Below are 20,033 nucleotides of genomic sequence, written 5' to 3'. Positions count from 1 at the left end.
ATATAAGGAAGGTAAGAAACTTTGCTTTGATGATTTCCCATTAGAAGTTTTGCTTACTAAGTGGTCACGTCTCATCATCCTCCTGGTCTGGTTGGTGATGTGGGATGCAGAACGCTGACTCAGCTGCATGTGCCCCAGATTCTCCTGGAGCTCCTTACTGCCTTTTTGCTTACATGTCATTGCCTGCTTCGCTTCCATCCCAGAGCTTCCAGAGTCACTCAGCACCTCTCTGCTAGTGTGACAAAAACGTTGAAGCAATATGAAGTACCACAATTCACAGCACAACAAGTCTTTAGATGCGCTAGGCTGAGCAAGGCAGGGCCAGCACCACACCTCATCCTCGTTGCTCTGGTGCCCTCTGCTGCAGTAAACACCTGCTTGGCTTCTGAGTCACCTGGGCAGGGACAGGAGACCCTGCCAGGTGCCATATGCTGCCACCTCTTCATCTTGATATATTTCCATTTCTGTTCTGTCTCAACAGAAAAGCAGAGCATGACTCTTTACTTCCTTTCCTTCCTGCAATGGTACTTAGGCTCTGTTATTTTTGAAATTTGTTCTTTTCCTTCGTAACATTTCTGCATCACATTTTACAACAGCCTTATACTGATCTTCGGGAGATTACATGTGAATTGAGATGATAACAACTGTAAGAACTATATTTTATAAAAATTCCTCTGTCTGTGTGTGTGTGCGTGTGTTTGTGTGTAAAAACATTAATGGCTTAAATTAACAATGTCATTTTTGTTCCTTTCTGGAAGATTTTCTAACGTGCTGTAAGAATGGGGGAAAACAAGAGACAGGTAAGGCAATACACTCAGCACAGCTTTTCTACAGTAAGTCAGTATTTTGTTTGGCTGTACATAGACAGCCTTACTCTCACTTGGCAGGGATACCTAAATTTTTACCTACAGGTAGCATTTACCTAAATTGTAAAAGGTTCTCAGGTTCACATAACAAGCAAGATGAGGAACTGTCTGGTCACCTTTTCCACCCACTAGACCTTGTGCATCCTCCACACTCATGCAAGTTACAGTGATCACATTAGGACTAAACTTCCATCTGAGTAATTTTTCCAATGGAATTTACCAGGTAAAGAACACTTAGTATATGTAAAAGGTGGGATTGTCTTATGTCTCTGCAGTCACAGCACATTTCTTCAGTAAAAGATGATTTCTTGGAGTGATCCTTGCTTCATATGACCCATAAAGACACCAAGTTTGATACTGGCTTGGTTTGAGAATGCCTGATGTAAGATTTCTCCAGTGCATCTTCCAACAAATAGAACTGTCAATTCCTATAGGAAAATCGAGAATCAGCCTTACCTAATCCTAACACATGAAACAAGTCCTAACTGCATAAAACAAATATAGGTGTTTTTATATTAGTCTGGATTTCAAGCAGCAGCTGCTTGTTCAGAAATCAATCCCAGCAGTTTTTTAAAATATACATATATATATATATATATATATATATATATATATATATATATATATCTGTGTGTGTGTGTGTGTGTGTGTGTGTGTGTGGCTGCAGCTTATATTAATAAACAGTTCACAAAAGATTATTTTCAGTGACAATTTATCAAATTTGTTTAGGTGGGCTGAGATGATTTTTTAGAGATCATAGTTGTATGGTAATTTCCAATAGTCTTTTACCAGATTCTACATATCATGTTCTCTTTGATAGGCACATTCTCACACATGTAACCCCCCACCTTTTTAACAAGAATTTCTTCTTCTACTTTTAAATTTCTTTTCAGCATAATATTTTCAGTTTACTCTCTCTCTCATTACTGTACTGGTAGAAGTTGTTACACACCATTCCATCAGTTCAATTTCAGCAGGAAACATTGAAATATATGAATTGTAAATGTGCATTACAATTTGTTCCTGTTGTGCATGTTCTTCTGGTTGTAGTAAACTTTCATGAAGACTGACATCATTAATCTTAAAATTTAGGGATTTAAAAAAAATACATTTCAATTACTAATTTTATTTTTTAACTTGCTTAAGAAGAACATAAGTTTTGCAAAAAATATGTTATCTTTTATAGTTTTTTAAAGCTTGCTTGAAGGCTTTAATAATCTGACATGCCACATGATGCTGCCTACCCTTCTTTGATTCCAGCAAGTGAAGGATGCAGTGTTTAGAGAAAAACAGATAGAAAAATCCCTAAAAGGAATCAGTAAGTTGAGTGAAAATTAGTAACTACTGCTGGAACTAGCTCTTATTACCAGGCAGAAAGAGACAGTGTTTGTGGCTTGGCTGGTTAATTATTTTTGATCTTATTTTTCTATGTAAGCTACTGACATAATTGCTAACTAAACAAAAGTGAAAGGATCAGAACATCCTGTGAGCACAGATGGAGCTTACAATGTGTATACATTTTTAAGATATTAAATTAATTTAATTTTAGCAAGAATGTCATCAATCTCTCAGAGATAAATAGGTATTTTTTGCATGCTCATTGAGGCACATGGAAGGCTGTGGTATGGGTACAAACTTTGGCCTGTTAACAAACCTCAACTACATTGAAGCACACTTTCTGTTCTGTCAGGGAAATTTCTTATTCTGACACATAAGGCCACAGTGTCTCCAGTTTGTTTCTCCCCAAAGCTTTTGGTTTTCTGGCTCCTTTGCTGGGCAGATGTGCTGGCAGCATGAAAAATTTGAGCCAGAAAATAAGTTATTCATCTCCCTTGTGCAGTCCTCAGTCTTTGTATTTTGAGTGCAGTTGGACTTCAGCAATTTGATATTAGAAAGTTGTTTATGAGGCAGTTTATCACTGTCTCTCCCAGGCAGCAATTTTTCTTATTGTTTCCATTGACAAAGTGCTCTGCAAAAAAACCCAAAAAAAACTTACAAGGTTTGGGAGGCAGAGGCTGACACAAATTTGCTTTGTCTTGCACTTCTCAAGCGTGCAAATTGAAAGGAGAATCCTAGAAATACAATATTAAAATTCTGTAACTCTGACCCTCAGTCTTCCTTTCAGCGTCAGTTGCTAAAAGGGCAAAACCAGAGAGCCACAAAGAACAGAGCAGAATCAATTAGGCTGGAAAAGATCCTTTGGATCATCCAGCCTGTCTAGTCACATTGTTGGGCTGTCTGTTGTCTTCTGGGTGGAAGATCCTTGTCAGTCTCTCTAGAATGGGTTTCTCCTGCTTTTCTTCAGGGCTCTGGCTGTCTAGAGTTAGTTTCCTGGCCTCTGGGTACTCACCTCTCTTTCCCCAGGTATTTCACAGGGAGAAATACTGGTCTGCTGGTGGAGTGGGATTGCTGAGCATGCTGTGCATCACCGGCTTCTGTAAGATCCAGATCTGTGTGGAAGGAGAGGAGGGAAGGCTGTCATCCCCAGTCACTATCAGCACCTTAGGAGGAGACAGTGCTGAAGAACTGGTTTGCACCAGGAATTTATGCCACAGCCAAATAAATCTATGTCTGGCATGCACTACCTTTAATGTTAATGAATCTTGGCAAAAACCTCAACAAATTAAAAAATGGTGTCACTATGAAATACTATTCAGAAGACTGATGCAATTCTCTGGAACTCCACACAGGTAAGTTTATTATTTATTAATAATAAATTAATAAATATTAGTTTATTATTAGGAGAATAAACACACAACCTGGTAGATTTTACAGGTGCAAAATTGTTAAAATGCAGATGGGCCCAGGCACAGCTTATATAACCAGGACCTCCATAACAGGATCTCCACCTCTACAATCTCGGGAATTATTATGGATAAAAGTACAGGAAAGAATAACTCACCTCCTTGGTGGAGGGACAATTTTTGGTATTGCTAATTTTCTCAGCAGTAAAGGTAAAAAGAAAATCAAGTTGGATCCACCACTACCATCTGAAATCCATGTCAGGTCTCTGTAATTCTATGGGACTATTAAACAGTGAGCTGTAGCACAGCATAATAAATTGCCAATTCTCATGTTTTTGGAAGTTCCATGTCAAAAGAATCTGCTATTATCAGACAAGAACTGTCTGGTTGCTCTTCATTCTTCAGCTTTTCTCTGAATCCTGAGAGAGGTCTGTGCTCTGTTAACCTTGAATCCCTTGCTCATCACTGCTCAGCTGCCTTTTTAGATGTCAGATCTTACCAGCAGCCAAGTGATGGATATTTTCCTCTGCAAACAATTTCTCACACGACTTCTAATTTTCTTATTCTTGAGAACTTAAAGATGAAGGGGTTGCTTAGAGGATCAGGGGCTCCATCACAGACACACTATTAAGTTTAGTGTATATACATGGACAACAAGAAAGGCTTTATCTCCCCATGTAAACACAGACTTCCCTGTTCAGTACTTTCACCTTTTTCCCCAAATGAAGCCTCCCAAGTGCAGCTTAACACAGAAGGGCCTGAAATTACAGACACTTTGCTGTTGTGAAGATTCAGGAGCACTATTTTATGGAAGATTTTAGGCAAGTCTTGCATTTTTTCAGGAGGTCACCACATTTCTATTTATGACCACGTGTCACACATTTTTGCGCTGACCTAATTTTCTTTCTTACAGATAAAACAAGATAAAGATCTTCTAACTTAGCAGCATGAAATGTAAACATTGGAACTGCGTAAGGGAAAAATATTATTGACATATAAAAGGTTCTACTTTATTAATTTTTTTGTAGAGACCTATAAACTAAGCAACTCAAGGGTTAGCCTGTGCTAATTAACTGACACATAAATGGCTACAGCATGTGAGCAAGCAGTTCTGATGATTAGTCGTGCACTGTATGTGACATATAAACACAGTTATGCAAAATATATAGAGTGAAAATTGATCTGATTTCCCACACTCTATGGTTTGTTAATTTTTATACAGATTTAGACATCAATGTTGCTTTTTCACAACATACATAAGAAAGATTAAAAGTCACAGTGATAAGACCTCTTTAAAGCACGCATAGTAATGTGAATTTGTATTGTGTGCACAATGAAGTGATAGTTTACATGGCATAGCAGGTCTACATAATATCACTATAATCCTAATCAGCTTTTCCATGAAAAGACATGATCTTTACAGCCCTATTTAATATAAAAATTCTACCCTGAAATACTTACAAGTGTAAAAATTAGCCTTTCTTTCAGATCATGACATCAAATTTGAGCTCAGTAATAATCAAGCCATCACACCCATGTTTCTGAGGAGGCAGTTTCCTTGGCACCACTGTTCCACTCCCCACCCTGAACCAGGAGAAGGGATGCTCCTGTCATCCTACTGACCATTTACTGAGCTGAGCTCCCCAGTTCAGCAATGCCATTGCAAGGAAGCCTGACTCTCTGTTAAGATATTGCAGTGCAGGGACAAGAAGGCCACAAACAGCCCAGATACTCTTTCCCAGCGCAAAGAAACAATGAGCACAATGTCTGTCCACATTTGGAGTATCTTATGTAGTCGTGCATAGTTAGAATTGCTGAAATACGGTAAAAATAATTGAATTCATTTTGAGAAATCTGAAAGTAAAAGGAAACTCTGTTCCCACCAGGAACTTAACAGCCAAAAAAGTGTTTTGCTGAGCCTAATGAGAGACAGGAATGTTGTTTCACATTACACAGGCATGGGACATTGTCAGGACTGGCTGACCATGCCCTCTATGGGGGCAACCTCTCAGCTGCCCTTGAGACACTGAGGTGCTGGGCTTTCCTTCCTGGGGAAGAGAGATGTCCTTTGCAGCCAGGAACCCCTGCCCAAAAGTGGGATTCTGCCTCCTAAAACTGCAAATGTCTGAGGATTGCTCTCAGACAAAAGCTGCCAGGACTTATGGCTCTGGCTGGCCTTGGCCTCCCAAGCAGCACCCAGGACACTGGGGTGGAAAGTTTTCCTTCCTGTGGAAACGCCTGAAACACTGGGGCTATTTGCTTTCCTTCATATGGAAAAGAACTGTCACTCTTTTCCAGCAGCTCATGGAGGAAATTTAGAATCTACTTCCAAAATTCTATACATACAAGGTTGCTCCCAGACTAAAGCATCCAGGACAGACAAGTCTGGCTGGTCTTGACCTCTTGTGGGCCACCTCACATCTACACCAGAAACATTAGGGACATACTTTCCTTCCTATGGAAAAGAGCTGTCTTGTACTTCCAAAAGCTAACATCTGATGTTTGGATTGGACCTCTGAAATGTAACACATCAATGACTGCTCCCAGACAAAACATGCTAGGACAAATGGGTCTGGGCCTTGACCTCCCCTGGGCTGCCTCTCATCTGCATTGAAACACCAGGTCTACATGCTTTCCTTCCTATGGAAGAGAACTCTCATTCTGGTCCAGGAGCCAATGGCCTAAATTTGCATTCCACCTCCAAAATTCAATATAATTGCTCCCATCAGAAAGTGGCCAGGACAGAGGAGTCTTGCTGGCCTTGTCTTCCCCTGGGCTGTGTCTCCTCTGCACCCGAGTCACGGTGGGTATGGGCCCCAGGACAAAAATCTTCCTCTTACCGTGCCCCCTGTACCTAGAAATTTGTATTTGTACCACAATCATGTGACAGTCCTCTTGCCTTTTCAGCATGTAAACTGCAGTCACACTACTGAGAGAAATGACTGCTCACTTTTAAATTTTAAAGGTTTATTAAACCTTAACGAAAAATACAACAAAAGGACTAAATCAGGAAAAATTATAGCACTAGCAGGCCCCATGAATATCAGCCATGTGCCCATTTACTAAATGGCTGCTCTGCCTTTTATACCCTTAGCCCCTCCCGAAGTTTTGTCAGTCAGCTCCTTCTCTGCCATCCATGGGTGGAGATCACTCTCTGCCACACCTCCAGGTAATAGACTTTTTTTCTTACCCGGTTAAGATATTTTTTAAACAGAGGAATGAGGTACTCGCACCAAGAGAGCAGCCACACGACACCTAAATCTTTCAGAGAAAAAGAATCTATTGCTCCCTTATCAGAAGAAACTAACTTTGTCCTGCCTCGCTCAGCCCTGAAAACGCTGTCAGGATTCAGAGGAAGAAGCTGACATTGACCAGACAGAATCCTTTGTTTGAATGGAATTTATGCATCTTGTATGAGATGTATGAATATGCAACAGGCTATTGTTTTTAAGGGTTAATCCTCTGTTATCATGTGTCCTTTTTGGGCTTATTTTGCCCAGAAGAAGGTACCCGGACTGTCCATAACTCTTTGTTTTTATTATCTCATATTGTCCTAATCCTAATTGTCCAAATTTTTATTACTCTAATTTAATTACTATTTTTATAACCATTTTATTACTATTAAACTTTTAAAATTTTAAAAACAAGTGATTGGCGTTTTTCACACCACCAACTTGTCACTTTGTTCCGATAGGGTTTGTGGCAATCTCATGTCGACCAGTTATTTACCTGATGCTGCTGCATTTGCCAGGGCCTCACCACCCTGACAACAGACAACTCCATCTGCACATAGTTTTGAAAACTCCAGTTATGGAATTAAAACCAGATAATGATTCATTTTTAACACAGTTTTGCAGCTGGAATTTGGGGGTACAGGTCTGTAACAGCCTCCTTGGGCACAATGACAGCCTTTACCTATCTGATTGCCAGGATTAAAGCAAGGTGCTTCAAAGGGAGGTGGGACTGCTGATGGAAAAAACACTGCAACTGAGCTAAATATTGTTAATCAAACACCAGAATAAACCATGCTGAAGGATGTTGCCACATTTCTCTTCAGAGAGAAAAGCAAGGCACAATTCTTCCCAGGAATATTTCTGGGTTTCACATTCTCTGAACATCAGAGACAGAGAAAACACAATTCTTATCACTTGCTGTGCCTGTGTTGTGGCAGAGTAGAATGCAATATGGAGACTGTTTATCCAAAGTGAGGATGTTTTGTTTCCTTGGCCCATCAGGGCCAGGACAGTGTGTGTGTGGGACTGTCACAAGACAGTCACGGGAGAATCAGAGATGAGTGCAGTTCTGTGCAGTTGTGAGCAAGAGTGAGTGCGAGGCAGATCCAGTTTAGATGCAGTGTATCTAGTATGGAATAATAAAGTAATTATTTAGCCTTCCGATGATGGAGTCAGACGCATCATTCTCTCTCCCCTCGTCGGAGTCGCCTTTGATTTCCGGCAGAAGGACCTGGAAGTTTTTACGCTCTGGCTTTAAGATATTAAAAGGAAAAAAAAAAAAAAAAGGAGAGAGAGCGAGAGAGCGAGCGAGAGAGAGAGATTCGCAGGGGAGGAGCGCTGTGGGTGTTGGCGCTGTGGCCCGCTGAGGGGAGCCGGCTGTGAGCAGCGGGGCTGCCTTGCTCTCCGGCAGGTGACCGTGCCCAGGCGGCTGTGCCACTGTGCCAGCCGCTGTCCCGGCAGGTGACCGTGCCCAGGCGGCTGTGCCAGCCGCTGTCCCGGCAGGTGACCGTGCCCAGGCGGCCTGTGCCGCCCGCTGTCCCGGCGCCACAGCACCGCGCCTCATGCACGATGCCTCGGCCACTCCCGCCAGCCCCGCCGTGCCCTCAGTGGAGCCGCCCAAGGTAATGCTGCCGTCTGTGCCTTTTTCTTCTCTTTTGTTTTGCATTTTCTCACTGTAATGTTTTTCATCTTTAACACCTCTACCGCCGGTACGTTTTCAGAGCACTAACTGCTTGATCTGCGGGTTAGCCAGGTCGCTTTCTGCTGTACTGAGAGCTGGCTGCTGTGTTTCACACACACCCGCAGCTGGGCGCTCTTGCCTCGCAGGGTTCTCAGGGCTTTTAGGGAGCCGCGGCCGCTCCCATTCCCAGATCGGGATCTAGGGGACAGACCCGCTCACACCCCGCCGCCCACCCTCCTGGAGCTTTGAGCGGAACGGCCGCGATTTGGGAGCAGATTCTGGTCGGAATCTGCATTTCGGAGCTGCGCGGAACCTCGGCTGCGGGGCGGCTGTTTCCCGGGCGCGGGAGGCTCGGCTCCTTCTGGAGCGCGTCCGGCTCGCTCCCGGAAGCCGGCAGGGAACTGGGAGCGGCGGGAGCGGCTGTCCCGGCCCGGCTCCTGAAGCCAGCAGGGAACTGGGAGCGGCGGGAGCGGCTGTCCCGGCCCGGCTCCTGAAGCCAGCAGGGAACTGGGAGCGGCTGTCCCGGCCCGGCTCCTGAAGCCAGCAGGGAACTGGGAGCGGCAGGAGAGGCTGTCCCGGCCCGGTTCCTGAAACCAGCAGCCAGCAGGGAACTGGGAGCGGCAGGAGAGGCTGTCCCGGCCCGGTTCCTGCTCCTGCTCCCGGCAGCAGACAGGGAATTGGGAGCGGCGTGGTTCTCACAGGGGACCGGCGGGCTCGGGAGCGGCATTCCTTTTCCCGCGGCTGCCTTTGGGTGGTTTCAGACCCAAAAGTATCTGGAAACACTCGCCTGGTGACCTGGAGTTTCAGCCGGCGAATAGAACTCTTATTTCACCGATAAACCCGGAGTGTGTTGAGCAGCAAAGATGTGGGATTAGAAGTGGCTCCGATGTCCCCTCGCGGCGCTGGGAGTAAGGACCCAGCTCCCATCCCGGCTGCCGTGTTGGGAAGCAGCTGCCCACGCCGGCGGTCAGCCCCGGGGGATGTCCCGGGGCAGCTCCCGGTGCTCGGAGCACGGGCAGATTGGATCTCCATCCCTTATCACGGCTCTGTGAGGAGCGGGGATCGCTGCTCCCGCTGCCTTGCGCCTTCCAGCAAACAACTTCAGGAGCTAAAAGGAAACAGTGAGGTCTGAAATGTTGGTATTGACAGCAGCCCCTGGTGAGGTGTTTTTATTAAATGTGGGGAGTTGTGATTAATAAAGCTTTCTTGAACGGGGTTAGAAAATAAGAACTGTCTTTAACACAAAACTAAGGTGCGCTTTCTTCCTGTGTTGTTTTTGCATTGTGCATTTTTGTTTTGGCATTTGTTTTGCACATTGTTTTTGCATAGTGTTGCCAGGTATGAAGGGAGCATGTTTTAGGGGTGATTATGGTGATGGCCTTGGTGATCCAGGAGGTTTCTGCCAGCCTTGATGGTCCTGTGTGTGATTTTGAAGTGCTTTGCCTAGACAGATTATTGTCCTGATTTTTGGATGTGCTAATGACAGCAGGGGGGCACCTCCATAGGGTGCTGTTGGTCAGGGAAGGGAGTACAGAGAAAATAAATACTACAACAAGAAAAGATTTTTTCCGCCTTAGAAGACACCCTGGATGCATTTGCTGAAGACATCTGTGTTTTTGTTGGGTTTTGTTGTTGTTTTGTTTGTTTGGTTGGTTTGGTTTGGGTTTTTTGGGGGGTGGGGGAGGATTGTTTTGGCTTATTTTTTGGCTTGGGTTGGAGTTGGTTGGTTGTGTTTTTTTGTGGGTTTTAAAATTTTTTGGGGGGGGGGCTTGGGGTGGTTTGCTTTTCTTTTTTCTTTGTTTGTTTGTGTTTGTTTGGTTTGGATTTTTTTGTTAAGTCAAATAATCTCCAAATTTGGAGCTTCTTGCTTCCAAATTAGTCTCCAGCACATGAATGAGAGAGCTGGCAACTGCCTTAGGAGCCCTAAGCTCTGGCACAGTGTTTATTTGAGGGATTAGGGACTGCAGTTTGCCATCACCATCACCAAAAACTGTCTCGAAGCCAAACAAAAATTACATCCTCATACAAAAATAAACCCATGTAATGAAATTTAGGGGTTTCTAAGTAATGATCCCATAGCCAGTTCTCCTGCCAAGACGGAGTCTTTCTTGTACTTCAGGCATAAGACATAAAAATAACTTATTTCTGTATCATCTATTTTCTCTGCAAGTATTTTAAATAAAATCTTCTCTCATACCCTGCAGTCCGGTCATGTAGCCTGGTGGCTCTCAGAGGGCTTTTTCTGATCAGGCTATCCCATGGAAGTCTGGTTTCCACAACCTGGATTGAATAAACTGATTATTATGAAAAAAATAGCATCAAGAAACTCATTAATTGACTTGAAATGACTTGTAGTTTTAGTGGGTGTGATAAATTTTATCCTGAATTTAAACACAAGTATTTTTTAGCTGCATGAATAGCTGCATCTCTGTTGTCTCAGTCCTGTGGCATTTGGAAGCTGAACTGGAGTGTGCTGGGTTTGCACACTTGTCCTTTGGCACGTTTGTTTCCATCAGTGCCTTGCTTCACATGGAGCCTTGGTGTTAAAACAGTTGGTAGGAATAAAGAGAAAAAACCAGCAGTAATACATCTGATTTTGGTTTTGGCTTTTTCTAAGGTAGAAGCATTAAAAATTATTTTGCTTTTTGTTTTATTCAGGGCTCAGAGATGGATTCACCAGAAGGGGCCACCATTAGAAGTGAGCAGAAATTCAGGTAACTTGTATTAGAGTTGATATAAAACTGTCTCTTAATGAAAATATGAAACCACAGCAGGAATAAACTGCTGAATATTGAATACAAGAACAACATCATGCCAGAAAACTTGAAATTATCCCAGAAGCTCGTTTCTTCACTGACCAAGTACTTCATGCTCACTCAAGTTGTTTATGAGGAGTAAACAATGAGAGGAGAAAATTTGGGCTAAATGTAGCAGGAAGGCATGGGGCCATCTAACATATTTTATTTGTAGGCACTAGCTGGCAACCATACCTACATGGTTATTGCTTTGCCTGAGGCCATTTCAAGTTGAACATTATAGTTTGACCTACATAGTTACAGATGATTGTGAAATAAGATGTGTTAATCATCTTTATTACTGTGTTACCAGGAAAATCTGTAAAGGTAGTTTGGAAAGGCAGGGGAGTTCTGAGTTTCTGTACTACTGAAATCCTTGTTTGTACAGAGTGATTTTGCTGTATGGTTTGCATGCATTCTCACTTATTTGCTGAGCAATCATGAAAGACAGATTTTCCTCACATTGCTCTGTGCTGGTTTATGCAGACTGTGGGTGTAACACCAGCACACCTCTGAGAGGGATCTGTGGGTAGTAATGTCAAAACAGTGAGCTGGATTGAGCCAGCATCAACCTGCTATGTTCACATACCCTACAGTGATCATAAATGAGAATAAAATATTCCACTTTTTCCCAGAAAAAAAACAAAAATTTTGTTTTCTTGGATTAGTGTGGCTTGTCCCTTTGAAATAGTTCTACTTCCTCTCTATCACATATGTATTATCTCAGTCATTGGACAATCTTTTGCCTACTTTTTTCAAAATTTCATTCAAAATGGTTGGGCTTGCCCAGTGGCCTGGAAATTAGCAATTGTCAATTTGGACCTCAGAGACAGTAGTGATTTGAAGTTGTTGCCTTTTTTTGGCTGGCATTAACCATGCACATTTATTTGTCTGAAATGGCAAAAAGCCATCAAAGCTGTGTGTTGGTTTGGGGGAGGCCATGAGTTTCTGTGGCTGCCTAGCTCATCCTGTTGTGTAGGAATGGAGAACTGTGTTCCTGCTGGTTTGTTGGTGTTTTGCAAAAACTTTAATGGCTCAGGTGAACTTCTGGAGTCAATCCCTGAGCTCTTCAGGCAAGCCAGGAAATGCTCCATGAACAATGAACACTTTTGTTTTCTGTGTTTAAGAAAATTCCTAAAAAGTCTCATAAGAAAGCAGCCTCGGGACCTTCTGCTGGTGATTGGGACAGGGGTGAGTGCTGCAGTAGCCCCAGGAATCCCAGCACTCTGCTCCTGGAGGAGCTGCATTGAGGCTGTCCTTGGAGCAGCTGAGCAGCTGGAGGTGCTGCACCCCGGGGATGTCGCCGAATTCCGTAAGAAAGTGATCAAAGAGAGAGACCTGCTTGTGGTTGCACATGATCTCATCAGGAAGATGTCACCAGTGAGTATGTTTGTAACCTCTGTTAATTTCTAAGCCTACTGTGTGCTTCTGTTCTAAGGGAACATTACTTCCAAAAGTTGATTTTTTTTATGGTGAAAGTGGAAATTTTATGAGTAATCATACAGCACATTTTACATTTTGGGGAGACTAAAAAATCCCCGAGTTTTAGTATAAGTTAGCATTCATCAGAATTAATGCAAACAAGAGTCCTGACTATTAAATGTTTGCTGTAGTGTTTTTGAGATTGAAAGAGGAATTTCTAGATCTGTGGCTATAACTGGAGAGACCCTGTGAGTACAGGTAGGCCTTGAGCCTGCTGATGGCCTTGGGCCACACATTGTGAATCACCAGTGCAGATCCTGCTTCCCTGAGGACAGCCCATGCCTGCCCAGTCTCACTCATCCATCTGAGTTTCCAGAGGTTTTCAAATGGTGTTAAGACCTTTGCCAAGCCTTCCTTCTAGTTTAAATAATCTGGGTGACACACATAGTGCTAAGTGTAGCCCCAGTGTAGGCTGGGGTGAGCCTCTCAACAGCTCCAGTGTGACAATAAGTCTGCATGTGTTCACAGCAGATTTAATCATGAATAAAGTTTTCTCAGCCAGGAATGAAAACACAGAAACTGCTCCCCCATCCCTCTTTGTACTATATCCCAGGGATATCCAGAATATACTGAATAGCTGAATACTGATAAAATACTGGTGTGTCTGAATCCAGGGTAAGCTAATTTTAGTTGTTGTACTTTTATTACAAGCTCTCTTGAAAAATCCGGACAATTGTTTGGAGCTACACTAAGCAGAGGCAAGAACACTGGAAGGAATTGAGATTTGTTTTGGGTGGTGGACTGTTTTGGTTGGGTGGTTTGGGTTTTGGCTGGTGTAGTGTTCAAGCCCTCTTTTACAGGAATGCTTTGGCATTAAGTAGCCATGTGGTGTGGGTTCCTGTGGGAGGCAGTTGTAGCAGAGCATGTGGGGCTGATGCAGTGTTCCTCTCCTCTTCCCTCAGCGTACCGGGGACACGAAGCCCAACTTCTTCCAGGATTGCTTAATGGAGGTGTTTGATAATTTAGAGCAACACATTCAGAACCCTGTGGTTCTGCAGTCCATCCTGAGGCTCATGGAGAGAGGCACAATGGTTCTGACTACAAACTATGATAACCTGCTTGAAATATTTGGTCAGCAACAGGGTAAACCTATGGAATCTGTAGACCTTAAAGATAAGGATAAGGTATGATGAGAGCAGTAAAATTATTAGACTTAATTTATGACAAGTCGGCACATAAGCTGCACTGAAAAAAGATGTTCTCCTGTTTAAAGAGTCAAGACTAAAAGTCTTAATTGTTAAAGCATGTCTATAAGCTACAGCAGATGCCCAGATATTTCTTGTATGTATCTCTTTATTCTGAATAATCTGATAACAGTTACCAAGGAGAATTTCAGTGACATGTTTGCCAACCAGTTCCCTGCCATTTACTGGAAAAACCCACAAATTATTTAACTTGTGTAAAGTCATTGTTAAAATTCCAAATAGAATTTCACCTGGCTAGTAATTAATTTGCTTTAAACTTAAAAATTCATACCTTTTCTGTCAGTGCTGCTGGAATTTGTTTCTTGGTTGACTGGCTGTTTAACCCCAAAAGCCAGAGACAGCTGCAGAATCAGCCTCCCCTCTTTGTTATGATTTAAAGTGAGCTGTGTAATTAGCAATTACAATCTCTTGCTGTAGGAAAGTGCAAAAGGAGTTGTTTTTGCTTTAAGTGGTTTATAAGTTAGTTCAGCTGTATAGTTCTGCAGATTCATGGTGAGTGTGGTATATTATAACAAAAGGATGTATCTTGCATGATGTGCTTTAGGTTCTCCAGTGGGCAAGGGGCCATGTAAAATATGGAGTTCTTCATATTCATGGCTTATATACAGATCCCTGTGGAATGGTGCTTGATCCCTCGGGATATAAAGATGTTACTCAAGATCCTGAAGTCATGGTTTGTATGATCTTGAAATTTTTTACTGTGTTTTGCCCAACAGTTTTCTTTTAATCGCTGTGGACAAGATATCTAAGGCTATATGTGGGATCATACAAATTAAATACTGGGGACCAGAGGAACTATTCAGAATTATTCAGGAAGATGGCTCTGTTGCAAGGGCACTCTGTGCCCTTGGGTACTGTGGCTGTGTAAATCACAACCAAACCCCTCAGCTGAATGTCACAGTTTGTATTTATCTCTGGAAAGAGCAGGAGCCTCAAAATACTGGATACTAGGACAAGGATTTATCATATGATTGCTAGGTTTCTTAGGGATTTAAACTGGATTTAATGTCATCTTAGCTGTCATAGAAAGTCAAACTTTTGGTCAGGAATATTCATTTTCCATATTTAGATGTTGATTTACAATATTCTGTCACCCTAATTCTTTCAATTTAAATTCTCTTGCTGGCAACACTTACATGCCTAGTTAAATTCCATGGAATGGCTTGGGTCGGAAGGGACCTTAAAGATCATCTTGTTTCAGCTCCCATATTTGTATTATAATTTTGCCCTTTTTTTTGTGTAGGAACAATGGTTTTGAAATGTCAGTTTGGCCTGGTCTTAAAACATTTGCTTTTTTTCTGGTCACTAATGAGTGACTTTTCTGGCTGATGTATTTTAAAAGTTCTGACCTTGGCTTTTGTCTGCTGAAGTAAATGTGGTTCTTCTTGCTTTCTGTTCCTTCACAGGAGGTTCTTCAGAACTTGTACCGAACCAAGTCTTTTTTGTTTTTGGGTTGTGGAGAGACTCTGCGTGACCAGATATTCCAAGCTCTTTTTCTTTACACAGTAAAGAACAAAGTGGATCTAGAACATTACATGTTGGTGCTTAAAGAAAATGAAGACCACTTTTTTAAGCTCCAAGCAGATATGCTGCTGCATGGAATAAAAGTGGTGTCCTATGGGGACTGCTTCCAGCAATTCCCAGAGTATGTCCAGGATCTGACTGCTCAAATCTGCAAACAGAGAAGTCCAGGTAATGTGGCCTCTTCAACAGCACAATCTGGAGCAGGTACTGGGCAGTTTGCTCTCCCTGAACACTGCAGCTGATCCAAGGCACTGACCTTGTGTCCAGCCTTGTTGCTTGTGAGGGACATGCAGAGTTGGAGCACGTGGCCAAACTGTAACTAGATGGTTTTTTTTGAATCTGTGGATTTTGGAGGTCTATGGATGCTTGCAGATTTAATCTTGAATTCTGGATTTGTCTCTCTGTTAGTATTTGGTAAAGATGTTTACTTAACATATATTTATGATGTGTGAACTACTTCAGCTTATTGAGTATTACGTTGTCAGAAATCTGACTTGTCAGGAAGAGAGACTAAGAGAATCGAAGGGATTAGCTGGTGGGATAAGCTGGTTGAGCCACAATATCTGACTGAGCGTAGAATGGGAAATTAAATCTGCATCCAATAAGTGTTTCATTTAGTACACTTAGGGTTGTGAAGAGAATGAAGAGAAACAACAACTGCATGTCTAAGGAAAGAGATTTCTTTAATGTTTTCCAAACAATGACAGTTCTGTTTTGATTTATCCAGAGAACAGAGGAAAGTAACTAAATGACCTTGGAAAGAATTGCTGTTTGACAGCTCTTCTGTTTATCATTTCAGTGAAACTGTTTTGTCTAAAATTATTCCGAGGTGGTGCATAGGAGGAACCTTTCCCTGAAAAGTGTGCGTCCAAATTAATATCCTGGTTTTTGTGACTTAATGAATATTCCAATTAAGACTGCATTATGTTTTTCTTTCCGTGAAGGCTAGAAAAAAATATTTATCACACCACTGAGATTTCAGGAAGTTTTTCTGCAACCTGATTAACATGAGACTTGTAAGAAGAGGGACCTTACTCAGATTTGGAAACCTCGTGATCTCATTTACAAGTCAGGATCCCAAACAAAACCATTTTCAGGTGTGCAGAACTGCTCTGTACATCACCAAACTGTCAGGGTTTGGTTTTTTGTGCCTATTTACAAACTCCCTTCTAAAATGTAGCAGGGGGAGTTTGTTAAAAGGCTTATATTAAAGAAATGAGAAATGCAAAACCAAGACAAGTCTGATGCAAACTGGGGACTACAGGCCCCTGGACAGTCAGTGGAAAAGGAACACAGCAAACCACAAGCAGTCCAGGAATCCTGGAATGCCTTGAGGACCACTTTCTAGGAGAGCTGAAAGAGAGCCCAACAGAGGAGAGGCTCAGCTGAGGTCAGGGTTGGTAGTAGCCTGGGCTGGAGTAATCATGTCCTGGTGGAATGCTCCATCTGCTAAACCATAAATTAAATTGCTTAGCCATATGATTTGAAAAACTCTGTCATCTGGGCAAGTTCCCACTGACTGGAAAAGAGGAAACATAACCCCTACTTTTAAAAAGGGAAAAAAGGAAGACTTGGGGGATGTGGGTAAAAAATGGGCTGGATGGTCACACTCAGGGCTGTGGTCCGTGTTTCAATGTGTGGATGGAAACTGATGGAAGCTGTGTCCTCCAGGAGTCTGTGCTGGGACCAGGACCATGTAACAGCTTTGATGGGGATGCAGACAGTGAGCTCGAGTGTGTCCTCAGCAGATGACAGCAAGCTGAGGGCTGTGGTTGTAGGGAAGGGGTCACATCCAGAGACACCTGTGCAATCACCAAGTTCAGCAAGGCCAAGGTCCTGCAGCTGGGTCAGGGCAGTCACAAGCACAAATCCAGGCTAGGGATGAGCAGATGGAGCAGCCCTGGGAGAAGGACTCGGGGGTGCTGGTGGTGAGAGCTGGCCATGCCCTGGCTGGGTGTGCTGGGACCCAGAACCCCCCTGTGCTGGGCTGAGCCCCCAGCGTGGGCAGCAGGAGAGGGGGATTCTGCTTCTCTGCCCTGCTCAGGTGAGACCCCATCTGCAGAGCTGCCTTGAGCCTGGGGGTCCCCAGCATCAGAAGGACATGGAGCTGCTGGAAGTGGGTCCAGAGGTGGGCAACAAAGATTATCAGGGGCTGGAGTAACCCTTCTTTGGATACAGGCTGTGAGAATGGGGGGGGTTCAGCCTGGAGAAGGGAAGGCTGTAGGCAGATCTTACAGCAGCCTTCCAGTACCTAAAGGGAGACCTGGAGAGGGACTTTTGGACAAGGTCACATAGGGATAGGATGAGGGTGAATGGCTTTAGACTGAAATGGCACAGATTTAGATTAGATATGAAGAGGACATGTTTTTGTGACATCAGAATGGTGTGACCCTGGGCACACAGGGTGCCCAGAGAAGCTGTGGCTGCCCCATCCCTGGAAGTGTTCAAGGCCAGGCTCGACAGGGCTTAGAGTAGCCTGGGATAGTGGAAGGTGTCCCAGCCCTGACAGGGGGGTGGAACTGGATAGGCTTTAACATCCCTTCCAATCAGACCATTCTGGGATTCTAAACCTTGCTGTTTTGGGATGGTGCATAAAAGTATAAAAACTTCCTGGATGCTCATGTGTGTTGCTGATGTCTCTTGCACTTCTCTAGATGCTGATCGGGTGGACAGCACAACGCTGTTGGGTAAGTAAGGTTTTTATTTTCACAGAAAGTTCCATAATCCTACCAACACAAGAAAAATACCCCTCTTATTTCCAAAGTAATTAAGTAGTTACTGTGCAGAGCTCTGATTTAGCTCTGAAAGTTTGCTGAATGCTTTTTTTTAGTCCCTGGTTCTCTTTCTGCCTAGCAGCAGGTAACTGATGGCCTTTTCAGGTCTATCAAATGACAAATGATAGTATTACCTCAGAGTGTTCTGGTGAATGCCAGTAACTTTTTATATACATTTTCTGGAGCTTTTACGTGCTAACATCAATGAGATTTTTGGCTTAGATTTCCAAATACAGGTTTCTGTTTCAAAAGCCTTCCTTAAGGGGGTTAGGAAGAGGGAATCTCCAGGGTATGGTACTGAAGGTGATTTTACAGCTGAACTGTTCAGGTTGCTTTTGTAATATTTCTGTGAATAACCCAAGCAATAATGCATTCCAATTGATGGAGAAGTTATAGTGAAACAACTTCAAAAGATTCCGCTCCTGAGAGATCTGTGCTGCTGCAGCCAACATCATAATTGCATAGATATCATTTGGTACTGCATGTAAGGGCCTTTGGCAGTGCAGGAGGTGAAACCCTGCTCTTTCCCAATCAAAAAGCACACAAGCTCCAAGACACTTATTTACAGGTGTAAAGCCAGAGATCAGTTTTGTAATTCCAATGGGATTTTAAACTTATCTTTCTCTCAACTAAGTTCATCAACCCCAATTTTAATCAAGTACAATTAGGCAGAACAGAAACCAAAACCTTCAGTACAATTTATTCCAGTCCCTCTTAACATCACTTTTAACAGTCGTCCTTTATTAACCTGTTAGCACCATCTTTAGGTGGTTTCAGCACCTGTTTACTTGTAGCTCAGAATACAGACCAAGTGAAAAACCCAAGAGGATTATTGTGTGTAATACTCCACAACCTTCTGCTTTTGAAGGGATTTCTATTCCATTCACATTACTCTCCAGTTACACTGTTTATGTACTTCCAACAGCAGCTTACACCAAGGATTTTTGCTGCAAACTTCAGGAATGGTTCAAGTTAGGACCACTGGGGTAATCTATTTCAACCCTCCAGCTCAAGCTGGGGCCTCTGGATAAGGGATCCAGAGTCACAGTGAACTTCACAGGTGTTAAATTAGCTGTGGCAAAAGGCAGCTGATGCTGAGCTGAGTTCTTGTTGTGTCAGTACTAGAGATCAGTTTTGGGGGAGAGCTTGAGCCCAGACATCATCAGGGTTAATGTTACATGTAATTCAGAATCCAGATCTGAGAACCTTGGGGGACCAGGATTGTGTTTATCTTGCTAGCTGGTGCTTAGAATCGAAAGTACACCAAGCACATGGATGTAGCAATATTAACGTGTTTTCTTTCCCCTCTCTCACCCCAGGAACATCATGTGTGGACTGTGCTAAAAGGAAGTTAGGAGAAAGTGGCACTGATTCCCCTAAGAGGATCAAGCAGTCAGATACACCCACTCTTGAATGAAAAAACCCCAAACACCCAAGGCCCACCACAGAAGCTTTTAAACAGTAGGTGTTTTACATCTGCTGCATGGGAAGTTTTCAGCTGGTATTTTCATGATTTTAAGTGGAATAAAATTGTACATACTAGCTTTCTCTTTTCTAAAGCCATAAATGTCTCGTGTGTAAAGCTTGAGAGTCAAATGAGTCACTCCCCTGGCACTGCCAGACCACTCAGGCAGGAGCTGCAGGGTCAGACAGAAGCAGATGCAACTTCTCTTTGCATCTATGTGAAGCCACCTGGACCCAACTCGTCCCCAGGTGAAGCCACCCAACA

The 20,033-nt window shown here is 43.1% G+C and overlaps 1 protein-coding gene across 7 annotated transcripts; it reads left to right on the top strand.

Annotated features, from left to right (window-relative positions):
• The first annotated feature begins 8,140 nt into the window (after positions 1–8,140).
• On the top strand, positions 8,141–19,844 carry FAM118A (family with sequence similarity 118 member A). 7 transcript variants are annotated; one of them, XM_041485960.1, is made up of 9 exons: positions 8,141–8,254; positions 8,305–8,465; positions 11,183–11,238; positions 12,447–12,699; positions 13,704–13,925; positions 14,551–14,679; positions 15,413–15,698; positions 18,185–18,217; positions 19,624–19,844. In XM_041485960.1, the coding sequence occupies exons 2-9, from the start codon at positions 8,406–8,408 to the stop codon at positions 19,719–19,721; spliced, it is 1,137 nt and encodes a 378-aa protein (XP_041341894.1). In that variant the 5' UTR covers positions 8,141–8,254; positions 8,305–8,405; the 3' UTR covers positions 19,722–19,844. The 7 variants fall into 7 exon arrangements, with proteins under 7 accessions (XP_041341894.1, XP_041341893.1, XP_041341892.1 ...); XM_041485963.1 differs by lacking the exons at positions 8,141–8,254; positions 8,305–8,465 and adding exons at positions 9,510–9,682; positions 10,933–11,075; XM_041485959.1 differs by having other exon boundaries at positions 8,173–8,465.
• The last annotated feature ends 189 nt before the right edge of the window (positions 19,845–20,033 follow it).

This window comes from Pyrgilauda ruficollis, unplaced genomic scaffold (assembly GCF_017590135.1).
Source record: "Pyrgilauda ruficollis isolate IOZ18807 unplaced genomic scaffold, ASM1759013v1 scaffold73, whole genome shotgun sequence".
Classification (NCBI taxonomy): domain Eukaryota; kingdom Metazoa; phylum Chordata; class Aves; order Passeriformes; family Passeridae; genus Pyrgilauda; species Pyrgilauda ruficollis.
Note: the sequence above shows the minus strand (reverse complement) of the source record. Positions and strands in the feature narration are given on the sequence as shown.